The following is a 17,772-nucleotide window of genomic DNA, read 5'->3' on the forward strand; positions in this document are numbered from 1 at the left end:
TACATACAGGGTTTTCCAAGTCAATTTTGAAGGTACACATAATTATTCACCGCATCGAAGATGTTTTTCAACAGCTGTCAAATGGTGTATTTGCTTCAAAATGAAATTTCAGTTTCAACACATAACAAAGAACTGTCAAACTCAGCCCAGCTTGAGTCGTGTTGAAAATCATGCTGAAGAAATTAAAAATTATTATGATGGAAATGAAATATCAGATTGATGTGAATTAACATGCTGCACGCGGTGAGTAACAATATTTACATAATATTTACAGTGATTTGGAAAACCCTGTAATTGTTCACCGCCTCCAAGATGATGTATTTGCTTCACAATGAAATTTCAGTTTTCACACAAGATTTTCAACCTGTCACTCAATCCAGCTCGATACGTGTTGAAAATCATGCGGTTGCTTGGCAAACCCTGTCAAATGTCGAGCCAGTCTTGTGGTACTGTCGTCAGTAGTGCGAATCAACCATATGCCCTTTACAGGATCAAATCACTTCCACACATTCTACTTTTTGGCCACCGCTTTTGTTTTGCATCTCCTCACATTAACCAATTTTTGGAGATTTGGATCTGCTCTGTTCGTTACCTCTGTGCAGTTGCCATGTAGCAAGGAAGAGCTTGGCACTTTTCATTAGCATAGTCCTGGAGCTCATCACCGCAGGAATTACATCACGCAAAGTGGTATGACTTGTTGAATCGATTCGCGATGATCACCGAAAAAGAATGTACCAGAATTCTTCACGACCTATCTAGGCTCACTCTGACACTAAACGTTCCATGGTCCACTGGAAGCGATCGAAATATTGGCAGAGAATCTAATAAAAGCCCTCCGTTTTCTAATCCACAATAATCTGGTACTATCGCAACGATAGCAGCAAAACTCTATTGCACAACGATGCCTCCGCACGCAAAAGGAGCGCAAGCCCATGTTGGATTAACGGTTTGATTTAAATTAACATGCGCGATTGATAAGAGCCTCCCGGCGCATGGCTGGTACACCGACCGAATTGTGGCGAAATTCCTATTTCGCCATTGCGTTTCCGTAATTCAAACGAAATTGAAACGTTACTATTCACAGCAGGATATCTCAGCTTACAAACGTATTTATTCGATACTTATCATTGCTAGGCACTTGGGTGTAGAGTAGAGGGCAGACGGTGCTGTGTATGTGGTTGTGGTTCTTGCCGGAAGGCGGGGAGACTCAACTGTCCGGGAACAGCTCCCGTGCCGACTTGATGCCCCACAGTGTCCGGTGGCGCTGGTGTTGCTTCGACTTCCGAAACTTGGTGTCCGTCCCGTGCAGCCAGTCGAGGTACCCGAACGTCCCGAAGCACTCCGTGAATCTGTAAGACGGCAAAAAAGGAGAAGAAGAACGAAAAGAAAACACATCAACACTTTTGTTTCTAGCAGCACGCCCGCAGCACTTACTTCGCATGATGGTAATCATGGTACTCGGAGCTGGGAAAGAATGGCAAATGATAGCCGCAATGGTCGCGTATCGTGTTGAAAATGACGAGCGGGAACCAAATCGCGGTAGTGAAGACGTGCGCCTTCATCAGCTGTATGCCGATCATTGGCGGCACCATGTTGCTGATGATGTGCTCGATCGGATGGCAGTACATCGCGGTCCAGGCGAACGGGGCCGTCCATTCGTGGTGCTTCTTGTGCACCAGCCGGTACAGTGGCTTAATGTGCAGGAAGCGATGCACATAGTAGAACCCGACCTCGGCAAAAAACACACACACCAGCAGATCGCGCACGATCACGTCAACCGGCGGCAGGGTGCGGACGTCCGGCACGCTGCCCTTGATTGTTGCGTGGTAGCCGACAAGCGTCAGCGGTATGCCGACAACCGTTTGATTGAAGAGGATGGTCCGCATGACACGCAGCAAATCCGGCCAGGCGATCGGCTCATTCTTGCCCGGTTGCGTCTTGTAGCGGCGCAGGAACACCGGCCGGTTGGTCAGATCCATCAGCACAAACAGCCCGCCGACGATCCAGAAAAACGAGTGCACATACACGGTCAGTCCCCACGTGTAGAGAAAATCGGGATCGTCACCTGGGCAATAAAAAGCAAAAGCACAAAACAACACCGCACGCTGGGCTCGATTAGTGCGCTCCCGGTGACTTGCGAAATGCGAAACGTACCGATGACGTCCAGCAGTGCGTTCCACCGTTGCTCCACCGCCGACCCAATCAGGGCGCGGGTTTCGACGATCGGTTCCATCACGCGTGCCACGAGCGCCATCACGTTTCAGCGGTCGACATTACACTGCGCCAGGTCCGTGCCGGAACGCGCCATTTTTCATCCCCAATTTTCGGTTAGAGAGATACCATAGAGTTAGAGAGGGGATGAGGGAAGGGGGAGAAGGTGGGGTGGTAAGAAAGGGGTAAATTTCGGATAAAACCGATGTGCCGGCGATGTAGGGTAAAGATGCCGCAAAAAAATTGGAAACACAAACCCGCCCGCTTTACCCGGCCGGACGGCTTTACGATAAGATAACGTGCGGTTAAATTTATCTATATTTCGATCCCGAAGCATGATTTAGAAGTTTCCAGCCTTACTGAGGAGTAGGGATGGTGGGAAGGTGTTCAGAGCGGTCAGAAGCAAAGCCTTTAGTACATAGTTTGTTGGTACACTGGCCTAGCGACGCAGGTTCCTTCCAATCGGGCCACAGTTGTTGTTAGCTTGCGTAATCTCACCCGGGGTCTTGCAAGGGGTTAGTTCCGGCGGGCCCAGGGACCTTCGGATTTGTACCACTCCGCTGACACGGAATGTCGATAAAACTACACAAAGATAGCGCCAGATATAAAGATACCCCAGCCCGTTCCAGTTGCCACACCGACCGAGATACCGATGGAGAAATTGGCTGGTGCATACGATTTGGTTGGTGGAATTTAGACAAATCGGTTGATTAGCCCGCCACATTATTACCTCATTATATTAGGCTCCGAGATATGGGTGGGATGAAGAGGAAGGAGGAAAGGTATGTTTGACGGGCAAAGGGCGAGATACCAATGGTAGAGTTTTGCAAAGCTCGTTTTTCACTAATTGTCACACTCACTGTGAGTCATCGGTTTTGTATCAATCGCAACCACAGCCGTCAGCTTTCTCACACACCGTGTGGTCGTGTTTTGGTTGAGCGTTTGATAAAACGTGACACCAACAAACAAACGACTCAAGAAATAGATGATAGGTGTACTTGACTCGGGGAGGAGACATCCAATCGAATAGGGATTTGGCATAAAACAGAAGCAGAATATCATATCTTTAAGGGGATATATTTCTTCTTATTATTATTCTTCTTCTTCTTATTAATTTGCTTCTTCTTAATGAAGGCCTATACAGCAGTGCTCTCCTGCCTTTTTAGGATCGCGGACTACTTGGATTTGAAAATGCATTTGGCGCGGCCCACATCCATCGAGGGCATCCATTTTTTAAACTTAGTTCAATTTTTTAATTAAAAATATGTTTTAATTTTATTTTAAACATTCCTGTTGAAAACTTAATCTTGATTGTGGGGAAAATAATGCACCATTTGCATAGGAATAAGCTTATCTTTTTCAAAAAAAAAATCTTTAGCGGACCACATCTGTTAACACCACAGGTCCACACACAGGTTGGAAGAAGATCAATGCTATATAGGATTCCGAGAATTTCAATTCCACGAAGATGGATTGTCAAAAGTCATTGCCATCAAGGCGGGGATGGCCCCGGCTGGGAATAGATTCTGTCCGGACTTGTAGAAGCCGAGGAATCTATTGAATGGACCACCAAAGCGGCTTTCCCAGCTTGTTTTCTTTTCACGGATATGAGCACCGAAATCCTGAACTTCAAAAACTCCATCATATGATGGTTACGATGTTTGGTTTCTTCCTGGCATTAATTCTTGAACCATGGTCTGCTTGAGTAACTCCAACAGTTCTTAAAGTAACACGATGGTAAACAGTTGAAAGACACTGTGCGGTATGGAACAGTTGAGTATTGGAGTGCCAAATTTCACATAGTTGCTTTGCGGAGATCACTCTTCATGTATACACGCAGGTTCAATTCAGCTCTCTGGAGCGCACCCACGAATCCGATCCGACTCCGACTGCTGTTAGTCCGATTCCGACTCTGCTAAAATGGGAACCAATAGTTCCGCCCGGAATCGGAGTTGTCCGAAGTCGTCCGAAGTCGATCGAAGTCAATCATTTGGTCATTTGTCAAGTCATTTGGTGTAATAGTCTTGTGATCAGGGATTTCAATTCGTTGTGTGTGTTTGTGTGTGTGTGTGTGTGTGTGTTTGTGTGTGTGTGTGTGTGTGTGTGTGTGTGTGTGTGTGTGTGTGTGTGTGTGTGTGTGTGTGTGTGTGTGTGTGTGTGTGTGTGTGTGTGTGTGTGTGTGTGTGTGTGTGTGTGTGTGTGTGTGTGTTATTTTTACTTGGCGCGTGCACTTCGTATACAGGCCTTTCTATCGTAGGCCGACGCCAGACTACTTCGACATCAGCAATTTCGGACGGCTCCACACGATTCCGAACGGCTCCGGATAATGCTAGGTTGAGACCGACCTTCTTGAGTCGGTTCCGGATTTTTGCCAACTAAACCCATCACTTGGCCGGTCTGGTGGTACAGTCATCAACTCGTACGACTTAACAACATGCCCGTCATGGGTTCAAGACCCGAATGAACCGTGCCTCCATACGCAGGACTTGACTATTCAGCGGTTGTTGTGCCAAAGAAGAAGAAGAATAAGAAACCCATCACTAGTTCAGTTATTAAAAAATCCTATCTATTCGAAAAATTCATTCTTCAATCAGCCGTACCGGTGAGCTCGTTCGTTCCCAGGAACGTTCGCCGCGACGCTCATTTTCACTCATTTCATAGCCCTCTAGATAAAAAATTGGAAACCGTCTAGGTTTTGTACTGCTCAACCTACTGGTACAACCCTGTCCACTCATGAGCGACGAATGTTTTCCGACGAACGAGTTCACCGGTACGGCTGATTATCTTCTACGTGCGACAAGCTATGCAACGACTGTTTCAAATTTTTAAACCCCAATCAAATGACAACCACTGTCGTTTCCCATCCGAAGCTGTCAGCTTTTTGTTGTGTGTTTTTTTCTCCCTCTCCTCTGTTCGCCATACAAATAATTGGAACATCACTTCAAGCACACAAAACCAAATCAGAGTTAGAAAATGAGTAACCAAACAGTAGTATAATAATTTTAAAGCGTATTTCTGTATCACACGTGGTTGCTCCTTCTTTACCCAGTCAGCGCATGGGTGATGTGACTCGTGTTTTATTGGATAATTTTTGTTTTGGCTGATGAAACATCCGCCGTACGAACGCCCCGCGAGTGGTCACATGAGCCCTGATACTAGTGAGCACAATTACTGCAAGGTGTGTTGAGTATTGCACTGGCAAACCCCCGAAAGAAACCCCGCTATAATAAATACTTACCTTTAGAGCAATAACACAGAAAAAAGGAACAAACATGAGTGACACACTGAACCGGCTGCCGATTGTGGATCCCACGGTCAGGATCGTACCGACGAAGGAATTGCGCAAGTTCATCGGCACCAAACTGTCGGTGGCATCGCCATCAACACCCGCAGCCGTGCGGGACATCCACAGCACATTCAATCCCGGCAAGCGGGCCACAAAAACAGTCAACCAACCGGGCAGCAGCTCCCCGGGCAATGAGGCGCAAACGGGGTCGAGTATTGATTTTACCGAGCAGGAGCAAACCATCATCGGTCACATGGTGGCGGCATCACTGAAGGAACAGGGGCCCGAGTTCGGAACGGTCGAGCTGCTGGCAGCGGAAGACGACGAAACGGTGCAGCCGAACAAGGGCAACATCACGCTGAACCTAGCCGATCTGAAGTGGTTGTACGGGGCGATGCGCGATCTGCGCCAAACCGACCCGACCGTACCGTACCTGCACGCGCTGCTGGCCGGGTGCCGGCTAAAGCTGCCCGAAAATCCGATCTGCGAGCGCAACCCCGAGCTGGAGGCACGCTGCCAGCGGCTGCGCAAGGAGCAGGAGGACCGGGAGTATCATCGGATGACGAAGAACGTGGACAGCATCCGCAAGCACATGCCGGAGGAAACGATAAGCTATCAGAGTGAGTGCCCGGCGGATGAACGAAGTGAATTATTATTATTATTATTATTATCTTTCTCGCTCTTTCTAGTGAAACAAATCAACCGGCACCTGATAGCGGTCGCCCAATTTCTATTTTCCGTTGCGGCTGGGTTCGCGTTTGGCTTCATCGGGATCGAGCTGCTCATCGGGCAGCTAGATTTTGGCTTCCGCCTGCTGCTGGGCATCATCATTGCGCTCATCATCGCGCTGGCCGAAATTTACTTCCTCGCGAAGAAGCTGAACGAGGAGTACGAGCTACCACCGCCGCCCGCCCGTATCACGAAGGAAGGTCCCGCCACCACCCCGAACGGGCCGCGATTAACCGGCAAACAGCACCAGGAATGAAGTGTGTTCGTGTGCGCGCGCGTGTGTGTGATAGTTGTTTATTGGAAAACAAATATTGATAAAAAATGCATATTCACCCCACACAGTTCACCCATGTTCTTATCAAGCATGATGAGAGAAAGCTTCTTCTTTTTGTTGTTGTTATTTCGCTGCCGGCTTCCGGATCGGATGGATCGGGTGCACCATGCCGGTCAGGTCCGGGGGGTTCTTCTCGAACTCGGCAATCTCCTCCATGCCCTTGGCCGCAATCGCCCACAGCGACGGGTGGGCCTGCTTGAACCCGTCGTACCACGCCTGCACCTTCGGGTACCGTTCGCCCAGCCCGAACCCGATCGCCTCCAGGCACATCACGGAGGTGACGAGCGGAAAGTCGGCAATCGTCAGCCCGCTGCCCGCCGCGTACCTAGTCCCGGTGCGCTGCAGATACGTTTCGAAGGCAGCCAGGGCGAGGTGCAGCTTCTTCAGGCCGATCGCGGTGCGCTCGTAGTCGAAGAAGATCGGCGCCATTACGTAGGCGGATATTTGCGGATAGAGAAAGGCCAGGTTAAAGCACAGACGATGGTTCACGAGCGCACGGTCCTTCGGGTCGTTCGGGTAGAGGTCGCTGGTCGGTGCGTACTTTTCGCACAGGTACTGCAGGATGGCATTGCTTTCGCTCAGGAAGAACCCGTCATCGTCCAGCACGGGAATTTCCTTTTGCGGATTCATCTAGAACAACGATGGGGATTGGGGCGGGTGGGTAGGAGAAGAGAAGAAATAACGTTTGAATCGTTTGTTGGGATCGTCGGAAGCCATTTTTCATCTCGCCGTACCTTCTCGTACTCCTCGGTAAGATGTTCCGCCTTGCCGTAATCGACGCTGACGTGCTCGTACGGTATGTTGAGCGCTTCCAGGGCCATACGGACGGCCAGGGACGGTGGGCCATCGGAAACAGCGTACAGCTTCATTAAGACCACTAGTTTGTCTTGCTACCGGGATATAATGCAAACACTCGACCAAACTGTTCGACTTTCGGTGCGAAAATGTGCAGCTCGCTTGGGCGGAAGCAAACTGAAAGTATGCAATATAGGACGGGACGGCAAGTGATGTAGGCAGAACCGGTTCGGAGCTGAAACTCGCTTCCAGAACGGTAGTGAAAGTAACGCGCGGTGCACGGTGTAGTGGGAATGTATTTTTAACGACACCGATTAGCCTTGTGTTAGTGAGCTGCTTTGCCTGTGTAATTGTTTTCGCAGTATGCGTAAGGTGCAGCTAAGCTGCAGGGCGTCTGATTTAAATATTCAACATTACACGTAAAATATATTCACGAGAGCGCTTTGCTCAATGGCTTCGCGAATCGATTTCAGGTAAGGATTTAAGGTACCACCAGACAGGAAATGGGTGACTGAAAGCAATCGATCACTGTTGGGCCATCGCATTTATCCAACAAAATGTATATTACCAGTTGTCTTAATGATTAAATTTACACCTTCATCTGTGCGACCAGCATACCCGGGTATCGTATACATTTTGTATGGGAAACTATTCTTTCTATAACCAAAACTTCAATAACTTTTGTTGCATTGAAAATCTCAAAATTTAAAATTTGGTACACATTTACGGACATTAGTTATATTTACTTTAGAAATGGGATCTTTTAAATCTCGTTTACTATTTTTAAATATATTTTAAGTTTGACAACTTGCCTTTTAAATGGAGTTTTAAGGCTGTTTATTTTTGTAAAATACATTGAAAGTATTTTAATGCTTTCCATTAATTTTCATTCCTTTTTCCATTTATTTTTGAGGTGGTGTTTAATCCCTACTTGTTGTGTAGCTTTGTACTGTCTAGTGGTATTTTCGAAATTCATTTTTGTTCATGAACAGTTGTTAAACCTATCCCTACCCGCAAATTTCCGTTAAATGCCTTCTAATCGCCTTGTAATCGCCGACGAATTGAAGGCGATCAGCAGTGCATTTAGCAGTAATTAAATGCCTTTGAAATATGTCAATGAAAAATTTCGCTTTTAATTTGAAACTTGAAATTGCAACTGTCAAAAGAAAACCTTACAAGCGTCTTCAGCACTGCGCTGTTGTAGTGTTCCCAGATATGTGCGTGAGATTCGATAGCACGATTTACGTGTTATGTTCTCTTGCGTTAAGCTCTGAGCTATTTCACTTTATTAAATATGGTCTGCATTATTCGGTTGTTAAAGACCAACCCGTTGAAAGGTGTTAATATATCAAACTCATTTCAGTCGCAACGGAGCTGTCGTCCAGTTCGGACGTGTTTTTTGAGCTCGCGACAATCTCAGTTGTAAGAACGATTTCCAGTGAAACACAGTTTGATCGTATTGTGTGTGGTAGTTCCACGCCAATACATGTATAGATGCAAAATTGGTATATGGTGCCGTATAAGGCAGAACGCGGTGTGAAAAAGAAGAGGATAAAGAAACCTCCGAATTATCTCGCCTCTCTGAAAGAGGCATCTCTTTCTCTCTCGAGCGCGAACGAGGAGAGTGCAGCCATGCCTGCGAGGAAGCGTGAAGGAGAGCTGCTGGAAGCTACACCCATGAATTCGAAGAAGAAGGGTGCGGTGATTATTACGCCGGCTTTTGCCGACGACGGAGCTGTTAATACAGCAATGGATGGTGCTGTTGCACCAAATACTGCGGGAGAACAAATCACTCGCAAAGAAAAAATCCCACCCATTGTGGTGTCTGGATTAAATGAAGAAAATTATGCTTCTCTTTGTTCGGCTACACAGAAGGGAACCATAAATGCATCCTTCAACTTCACGGCAGGAAACACCTGTCGCATCAATTGTGCCACTAGAGCCGATCATCAGGCGATCAAATTGGAGTTGGCCAAATTTCAACGGGAATATTACTCCCATGACTTTAAGGCAGACAAACCCTATCAAGTTGTGCTGAAAGGACTTCGATTTGGTTCCGAAGACCATGTTTCCGAAATGCTACGGAACCTAGAACTATTGCCATCGCAAGTACGTGAGCTGAAAGTGGGCGAAAGTCGTGGCTTATCATCCAAACTATTTGTTGTCTCCTTCCCAAAAGGCGCTACATCTCTTGAGGAGCTACAAAAAATCTCCCACTTAAACTACACAAATGTAAAATGGGAGCGATTCCAGCCCAAACAATCTGAGGTAATGCAATGCCTAAATTGTCTGCACTTCGGACATGCCTCAAAACATTGCGCCATGACGCCACGTTGTGCGAAATGCGCTGGAAATCACCGGACACGTCAGTGTGATAAAGAACTGGGTGGTGAACAAACATGTGCAAACTGTCAGGGAAACCACAGTCCTTACAATAGAAATTGCTCAACCAGAATACTTTATCTGCAAAAACGCAACTTGACAGCGTCAACACCAAAGCGCTTTATTCCTGCGCCAATTCCAACCAGATCGTCATGGGAACAACCATTAAACTGGGTTGGACAAAACCACCGTCCTACAGGCCAGCATTTTTGCTCCTGTCCTGGTTGTCCCAACCGGCAGCAACAGGTCAATCGGCCCCAGACACATCAGCAGCCGCAGCAAAATTCCAACAGCAGCAGCGGCAGCATCAGCAGCAGCAGCAGCAACAGCAGCAGCAGCAGCAGCAGCAGCAGCAGCAGCAGCAGCAGCAGCAGCAGCAGCAGCAGCAGCAGCAGCAGCAGCAGCAGCAGCAGCAGCAGCAGCAGCAGCAACAGCCGCAGCAGCAACAGCAACGGTCGCAGCAGCAGCAACAACAGCTACAACCGCCCCAGCACCCACAAGGTCAACGAAACCAGCGGCAACAGCGACAACATCAACATCAAGCGCAGCAGCATCAACAACAACCGCTCTCAGAGGTTGTGACGATGGAAACGGCAGAGCATGGTGAGCTGTTTCAACATCATGACATGAGACAACAGTCCATCGTCTCCACCAGTGGGCCTCATCCAGCTCCAAGAAAGATCCACCGTCAACCAGCACAGGACAAACTGAATGATCTTCGATCTCGACTTGATGCTGAGGGCGAAGAAGAAGTAAAATCGCAATTCAGCGATATTGTCCGCCTGTGGGTGGAATTTAAGCGCATCTCGAAGATGTGCCCACCAGATCAAATTCTTATGAAAATGGTCGAATTCATCACGAGCCATCTTTAAGATGATCAAGTGCGCAACATGGAATGCTTGCTCTGTCCTACCTAAACGATTAGAGCTAATAGACTTCCTCCGAAATGAGGCTGTCGACTTGCTTGCGCTGACAGAAACGCATCTGAAACCAGAAAAATCCTTCTTTCTGCCAGAGCATACAGTAGTACGCCTTGACCGCCTGGATCAAACTAAAGGAGGAGTGTTGATTGCTATCCGTCGATCTTTAGCATTCAAAACACTCTCCCTACCTGACACACAGCTTATTGAGGCAGTTGGGATTCAAGTGCCATCAGCTGAGGGCAACATTGATTTCATCTCAGTCTACTGCCCGAAGCAGGCTCGCGACGCTGATGGTTCAACACAAATGCTGCAACGTGATCTCCGTATCCTCACACGTAGATCAGCTAGATTCATCATAGCTGGAGATCTGAACGCGCGTCATCAGGAATGGGGCAACGTCCGCGCCAACAAAAACGGGCGGCTATTGTGGGAGGACTCACAGGTGGGGTCCTACACTGTGGCTTTCCCATTTCGTCCGACGTACCACACAGGTAATTCCAGTTCAACGATAGATATATTTTTAACAAATATATCCAACCGCATTGATGTTCCGACCACTATCACGGGACTTTCATCTGATCACCTACCGGTGACGATGGGCATCAGTGCCTCGGGGTCACAAATCAGACGACAGCAGCGAAATTATCGGGAAGCGGACTGGCTTCGTTTTGAACACCACATGGGGGAGCACATCGATGCCTCCCCCTCTCTCGTTACGGTTGAGGATATCGACGCAGCAATCTCCAGCATCGTTGATTGTATGAGGGAGGCCGAGATACGCGCGGTCCCCTTGGTACACATCCGAGATAAAGTTCTAGAACTGGATGCGGTGACAAAGCGTTTTATACGCGTTAAAAACTCTTTCAGGCGTAGGTTTCAAAGGACAGGAGATAAGGCCTTCTACTCTGCATTCCGACAAGCAGCTAAACTGGTTGAGGCCAGACTCATTGAAGTTAGGAACAACCAGTTTGCGAACAGGGTACGTACCTTCCCAAAATGCTCGAGGCCCTTCTGGCGTATGACAAAGGTTTTGAAAGAAAAAAGGAAGCCCATCCCCATTCTTAAAAACACTTCTACTTCCGCTTTCACTCCTAGTGAAAAAGCTGAAACTTTGGCTTCTCATTTCGCGCTAGCCCACAGGCTTAGTGATCCACTCACAAGCCCGTTTGAGGATGCTGTTCATTCTAGCATCAGGGAGTTAAGTTCTGTACCTGTGGATACCACAGAGATTGACCGTGTCACCTGCGGGGAAGTTCTAAAAACCATTAAATACAGTGTTAGCTACAAGGCTCCGGGACCGGATGGCATATTCAATGTTATGCTCAAACACGTTAGTTACAGCACTGCCATCTTGCTTACTAGGGTGTTTAACAGGTGCCTTGAATTGGGATATTTTCCAAAAGTGTGGAAACTTGCTAAAGTAGTGCCAGTGCTGAAACCTGGAAAGGACCCATGCCCGGGATCGAGTTATCGTCCTATTTCTTTATTGAGTGCCATTAGCAAAATATTCGAAAGGATAATTCACACGAGGTTGGAGACCCACGTGTCTGCTAACAACATCCTACCGGACGTACAGTTTGGGTTCAGGAGGCAGCGGTCGGCTGCCATGCAGTTACAGCGAGTGATGCAGATTGTTAGCAATGCCAAAACAAGTGGAAAATCCACTGGCATAGCCCTTCTAGACGTGGAGAAGGCGTTCGATAGCGTTTGGCATAATGGTCTCATTTACAAACTCAGACTGCAGGGTTTTCCTTCCTACCTGGTTCATTTGGTCCAAAACTACCTCAGTGAACGAACATCGGCTGTTTACGTGAATTCGGAAAAATCCGAATCATATTCCAATTGTGCGGGTGTACCACAGGGGAGTGTTATCGGTCCTCTGTTGTACAATTGCTACACGGCCGATGTTCCTTCACTGAGGTCAGGCACGGATCTGGCCTTGTACGCGGATGACACTGCCATCTTGTGCTCAAGCAGGACCTTACGACACGTTGGTACCGGACTTCAGAGAGGCCTTGACACGTTTGTCAAGTATCTGAACGACTGGAAAATTAACATAAACTCCAACAAAACTCAAATGCTATTAGTCCCACACAGAACTGGCACTAGAACTTCCACAATAGAGCGTAAGGCTGGAAATATTAAAATGGGTCCCATTAACATTCCATGGACAAGCACCGCACGATATCTAGGTGTAGTTTTTGATCAGCGGCTCTGTTTTAAACATCATGTCCAAAACATCAAAGTCAAGGCAACCTGGATGCTAAAGAGTCTATACCCTCTCATCAAGCGCAAATCAAGTTTGTCACTGGAAAACAAAAAGATTATTTACAGTCAGATTGTTTTGCCATCGATAACCTATGCATGTAACGTTTGGCATAAATGTTCAAATTCCAATTTTAAATCGTTACAAACCATTCAAAACAGGTTTTTGAAATTAATAATGAACTTTCCAAATCGGTACCCCACCACAGAACTGCATGCACAAACTGGTTTGCCCATTTTAACGGAGAAGATCCAGGATATCCTAGATCGACTTCGACAGACCTGTATAAATTCGGATTCGGATAGTATAAGGAACTTATTTTAGTACTCTAGTTCGCAATTAAGTTAGGTTAAGCTAGGGTAGTTAGTGTAGTAAGCTTTTGTAAATATTCTTCTCCTATCAATTTCATTATGGATTTTATCCTCACAGTAGCTAAACGCTTCATTTACATAGCCACTCTGTGCTGTTATTAAGGAAAACATTCATTTTCTTCCTCAAACAAAAGAAAAGCTTGAGCTGTAAGTTCAAACCCCTAGCGTAAACACCACCAGGCAGGAAACCTAGTTAAGATTTCGTCAACTGAACTGAATCAATCGATGTATTCTAGTGTATGAATAAACACAATCATTTTTTGCTCTTTAAAAAAAAAAAAAAAATATCAAACTCATTTCGATAACTCTAATAAAAGGAGAAATGAGATACATATTTCCCCCATCCTGATAATCAAGGGTGAAGATAGAGTAATTATTATGTTTTTTGAAAAGGTATCATTTTTATTTTGTTTCACATAAATTTTGTTTGTATTAATTATAGCAAGAAAATATTAATTTAAAAAGAAATAAACAAAGAAAAAAATCATAAAAATCAGGATTTGAACACACGCTTTCTCGGTTTGGAACCAAAAGCGTTGTAACTGCTCTATTTGGCAGTTACATTGGTGAGGGTGCCAAACCAGTATATAAACAAGCTAAGATGGCGGCAAGCTATCTGTTCTCGTTGAATCAAAAAGTTGAAAGATTTCGAAGAGAACCCGTTACAGCCGTGAAAGTTTCGGTTGAAATCTTTATTCGCCTTCTAAGGCTGGATGCCTTCTGAATGCCTTCAAAGCCGTTTAATGCTGGTAGGGATAGTTATTGATTAAAATAATATTCTACTAACGATTAATCGATTGATTCAAGGTGAATTAATCCTAAAACTAGTGGATTTTATAGCTTTTATATGAATTTGACATTTCTTGGACCATTATCCGTGCAAATCGATTAACCGGCAACCGTCCGGTCCCGAGCTGCCCGGATAATCGACGTTCTACTGTATTTGATTTTTTTTTTGAATAACTAAGTTTATCGGGCCAGCTAGTAAGACTATAGTCTTATCTTACTATAGTGCCTTTATCTTGAGACCAAATTTTAATATTCTCTGCATCAAAAGTTATGAAAATATTAGTTTAATTAGTTTAGTTAAAAGCTATCACTTCCCAATTCCCTACAGATACGTAAAAAAATTAAGTAACTATCATTTTTCAATAAAAAAAGTTATACCTGTTTAAAAATGAAAATCATACCCGCGGGTATGAATCCGGCCGTAGAGTTAAAGGTTAATAATTCCAAATCTAGTCGAACATTTTCTCCTTTTCCTTCCTTTCGGCTACTTTTTCCCATTTGAAATTAACTTTCAACGGTCAACTCATCGAAGATCACGTGGTGGTTTTTTGACGAAGGGCGAACTGTTGTGAATTCCAACCCCCCGCTATTGACGAAAAACTCGTTTAGCGAAATGTAAAACTATCCTTACCCTTCCATAATATGCCGCAAAACAATCGACTGAAACACACACAACGGTTACACGGCATGACGGATGTCTGTTCCGTGAACGGGGGCCGTACTTCGACAAAACTGTCAAACCATCTGACAGCTGTGGCGTGTTGTGTTGTGTGGCAGTGGCCAACAGTGTAAGCAAAAAAACAACAGAACTACTCGATCGAGATCGCAACAGGCGCGGGCGAGAGAACGACTGTACGAAGTGGAGCTGTTGTTTAATAGTTAAACCGTGATTTTTGCTTGAACCACCAAGGTAGGTACCTGGCCGTGTTTGTTTTTCTTTTGCATCCTGTGTCTACATTTGCATGCGCGCTTGTGCGTGCGTGCGTGTGCGTCTTTGTCCGATTGCCTGAGTAATGCCACCTCCTCCCCCGGTAGGGACCCACTTGCACACTTGCTTCCAGCATCACACAGCCAAAACGGCCAAAGGATGTCGAGCAGCGCCGACGAGCAACAGTTCTGGGGAAATCCGGGCAGCCAGCCGCAGGACATGTACGACGGCTTCAGCGACAAAGCGCAGGTGCTCGACTTTCAAACGTTCAACCCAAACGACACCGTGTACTGGAACGATCCGTCCCAGCCGGTGGACGGTGCGTACAGCAATCAACCGGCCTCGTCGGACGGCATGTCCCGCTCGGACCCGTACGGTATGATGCAGCAGCAGCCCCACTACGGCCAGAACCCGGCCATCTTCACACCGGCGTACGGGGACGATGGCGTCGGGGTCGGCGGACCGGCCGGCCCGGGGATGGGCCTCGAGGCGACCGAGTTCGACGAGCCGCCGCTGCTGGACGAGCTGGAAATCTATCCGCGGCGCATCATGGAGAAGGCGCTCGCGGTGCTGAACCCGTTCCAGGGCGCCGGCCTGCTCGTGGACAGCCCGGAGTACCTGTTCAAGGAGACGGACCTGGCCGGACCGATCGCGTTCTGTCTGACGCTGGCCGCGTGCCTCTCGATCTCGAACAGCAAAGCACAGTTCGGCTACATCTACGGGCTGTCCACCATCTCCGTGCTCGCGATGTACTGTCTCATCTGGCTGATGTGCCACGCGGTCGAATCGCACGTGACCGTGTCCGGGGTGGCGAGCGTGCTCGGCTACAGCATGCTGCCGGTGGTGTTTCTCGCTATAATCGGGATGTTTACGTCGCTGAACAACTTCTACGGCATGCTGCTGGCCGGATTGTCCATCCTGCTAGCGACGCTCTACTCGAGTCGAATGTTCTGCCTGATGACGGGCGATCCGCACCAGCGGTACCTGCTAGCATACCCGGCCATGCTGCTGTTCACGATCTTTTCGATGTTAGTTTTATTTTAAACCCAAATCGTTACGATCCCCCCGTTAAAGCTCGTGCCCATCTAGATTTTGATAAATTAATTTCTACGTAAGTACACACACACACACACACACACACACCGGCATTACATACCAAAACAGAGCCAGCATTTTTGTTGTGAACTATCCCCAATGAAATCCCCTCCTCCTCGTTTCTTTTAGTTATCAATAAAGAATACTAATAATAATCGCTACAAGTGAACACGAGTGAGTGTAATTTAGCTTACGTTGTAACGTGCAGCTGACGTTACATTTTCCTATCACACACCAACACACGGGTCACTTTAAAAGTTGGCCAATACACCGTGATCAATAAGTTCGGATACAAATTAAATTATCTGAAAAGTAACAAAATCGCAGTACATTGGATTGATTGCTGTATGTTTTTGGGAGTTCTATTCCTGATTATTTACAGCATGTTTTTTTTTTCAAATCATTCCCCCCTTTACTCTTACCAGCTACCGTAAACGATTTTCGAAACTTTTACAGGCAGCACGCTCTAAATTCCATGGGAATTTCCTTCTATTTTTCCTGTTTTAATAGTTTTAAAAGCTTTAACGGATTCAAATCAGGAGTGCTAGGAGACGAATCTGTTTTCGTCCGAAATTGATTAAATTCTCTTTGCACTAGGTGTGAACATTGTTGGATGTCTGTGCGGGTGCATCTCTTCCTGTTGAAATACATAATTATCTGTTTGATAGAACTTCTGATAGTTCTGGGTGAACAATTTTCTCCAAAACTTCAATTCTACTAAGCATGACATTAATGTTTGCCTCTTTTTTCGTTGAAAATCAATAGGAATTTACTCGGCGCTACAAATAGCACCCCAAAGTTGTTTTTGGAGGTTTCGAAAACATCGCTAAAGCTGTATTATGAGAAACGAGGAACATTAATTTGAGACATAGACATAGAGAATGTTTTCCTTAGTTGCTGCCCACACTTGATCGTTTAGCGTGTTGTGTGGTTGCTCCAGAAAAAAAACTATTTCTCATCCGAAAATATAAATTCAGACTCTGCGTGCCGTGACAGGATCATTTCGCTTCTTTCCAACCCTTTTTTTGCATGAATGATCCGGGAACTCAATGAACTTTACGTTTTTCGAAGGCCTTAAGTCCAAGAGTTTTTGGTGCAATGTAGTACGAGCCGATCAGTAGAATTTGTTCAGGTCTGACGCTATTTTTCGTTATGACTGTTCAACGTTAAGTCGAATTCGTACCTTCAGAATCTTAATATTTACAGGGATTTCCAGGGGTTCTCCTAGTTGTGGGACACTTCCTCGACTCTTTCTTATGGGAAGTGAACTTCATATGAAGGAAATTGGAGTCTATGGCACACTTTTTGGACAGGCTTCTTGGAAATTCCTATTGGATTTGTCCAACAAGGATGCTGTAGAGTCCAATTCCCGTTACATTAAATTCATTTCACTTAAGAAAGAGTCAATAGTGTCCCACAGCTATGATAACTCCTGCAAAAACCCTGTATCTACGTCCGTACCGATCTTGGACGACACAGATCTTTCTTTGTCTGCTGAAGATGACGTCTGAAGATACCTATTGATCGTTTTATAAACGATGTTGCGCTTAATATTACGAATTTTGAGGCTTCTGAGTACAGCGCCAGGGCACTCACCGATCCAAAAGCATTTCACGACAATTTATCTCAATTGTTTCATTGCGTTTTAGTTTAAAAACAACTA

General features: G+C 46.2%; 4 protein-coding genes across 6 annotated transcripts; 2 read left to right on the top strand and 2 right to left on the bottom strand.

The window, feature by feature from the left end:
- Positions 1 to 995: 995 nt before the first annotated feature.
- Positions 996 to 2,266, bottom strand: LOC120906220 (fatty acid hydroxylase domain-containing protein 2-like). Its single transcript, XM_040317731.1, has 3 exons — positions 2,155 to 2,266; positions 1,435 to 2,065; positions 996 to 1,349 (listed from the first exon to the last, which is right to left on the bottom strand). The coding sequence occupies exons 1-3, from the start codon at positions 2,252 to 2,254 to the stop codon at positions 1,208 to 1,210; spliced, it is 873 nt and encodes a 290-aa protein (XP_040173665.1). The 5' UTR covers positions 2,255 to 2,266; the 3' UTR covers positions 996 to 1,207.
- Positions 2,267 to 5,109: 2,843 nt separating this feature from the next.
- On the top strand, positions 5,110 to 6,567 carry LOC120906345 (transmembrane protein 199). 3 transcript variants are annotated; one of them, XM_040317937.1, is made up of 3 exons: positions 5,110 to 5,389; positions 5,456 to 6,117; positions 6,187 to 6,567. In XM_040317937.1, exons 2-3 carry the CDS (start codon positions 5,484 to 5,486, stop codon positions 6,480 to 6,482), a joined length of 930 nt encoding a protein of 309 aa, XP_040173871.1. In that variant the 5' UTR covers positions 5,110 to 5,389; positions 5,456 to 5,483; the 3' UTR covers positions 6,483 to 6,567. The 3 variants fall into 3 exon arrangements, with proteins under 3 accessions (XP_040173871.1, XP_040173869.1, XP_040173872.1); XM_040317935.1 differs by having other exon boundaries at positions 5,469 to 6,117; XM_040317938.1 differs by having other exon boundaries at positions 5,110 to 6,117.
- Positions 6,505 to 7,663, bottom strand: LOC120906346 (glutathione S-transferase 1-1). The gene is made up of 2 exons (XM_040317939.1): positions 7,295 to 7,663; positions 6,505 to 7,190 (listed from the first exon to the last, which is right to left on the bottom strand). The coding sequence occupies exons 1-2, from the start codon at positions 7,427 to 7,429 to the stop codon at positions 6,624 to 6,626; spliced, it is 702 nt and encodes a 233-aa protein (XP_040173873.1). The 5' UTR covers positions 7,430 to 7,663; the 3' UTR covers positions 6,505 to 6,623.
- A 7,161-nt stretch (positions 7,664 to 14,824) lies between these two features.
- Positions 14,825 to 16,278, top strand: LOC120906304 (protein YIPF5 homolog). Its single transcript, XM_040317863.1, has 2 exons — positions 14,825 to 14,996; positions 15,122 to 16,278. Exon 2 carries the CDS (start codon positions 15,174 to 15,176, stop codon positions 16,056 to 16,058), a length of 885 nt encoding a protein of 294 aa, XP_040173797.1. The 5' UTR covers positions 14,825 to 14,996; positions 15,122 to 15,173; the 3' UTR covers positions 16,059 to 16,278.
- Positions 16,279 to 17,772: the final 1,494 nt, after the last annotated feature.

Source organism: Anopheles arabiensis, chromosome X (assembly GCF_016920715.1).
Source record: "Anopheles arabiensis isolate DONGOLA chromosome X, AaraD3, whole genome shotgun sequence".
In the NCBI taxonomy this organism is placed as follows: domain Eukaryota; kingdom Metazoa; phylum Arthropoda; class Insecta; order Diptera; family Culicidae; genus Anopheles; species Anopheles arabiensis.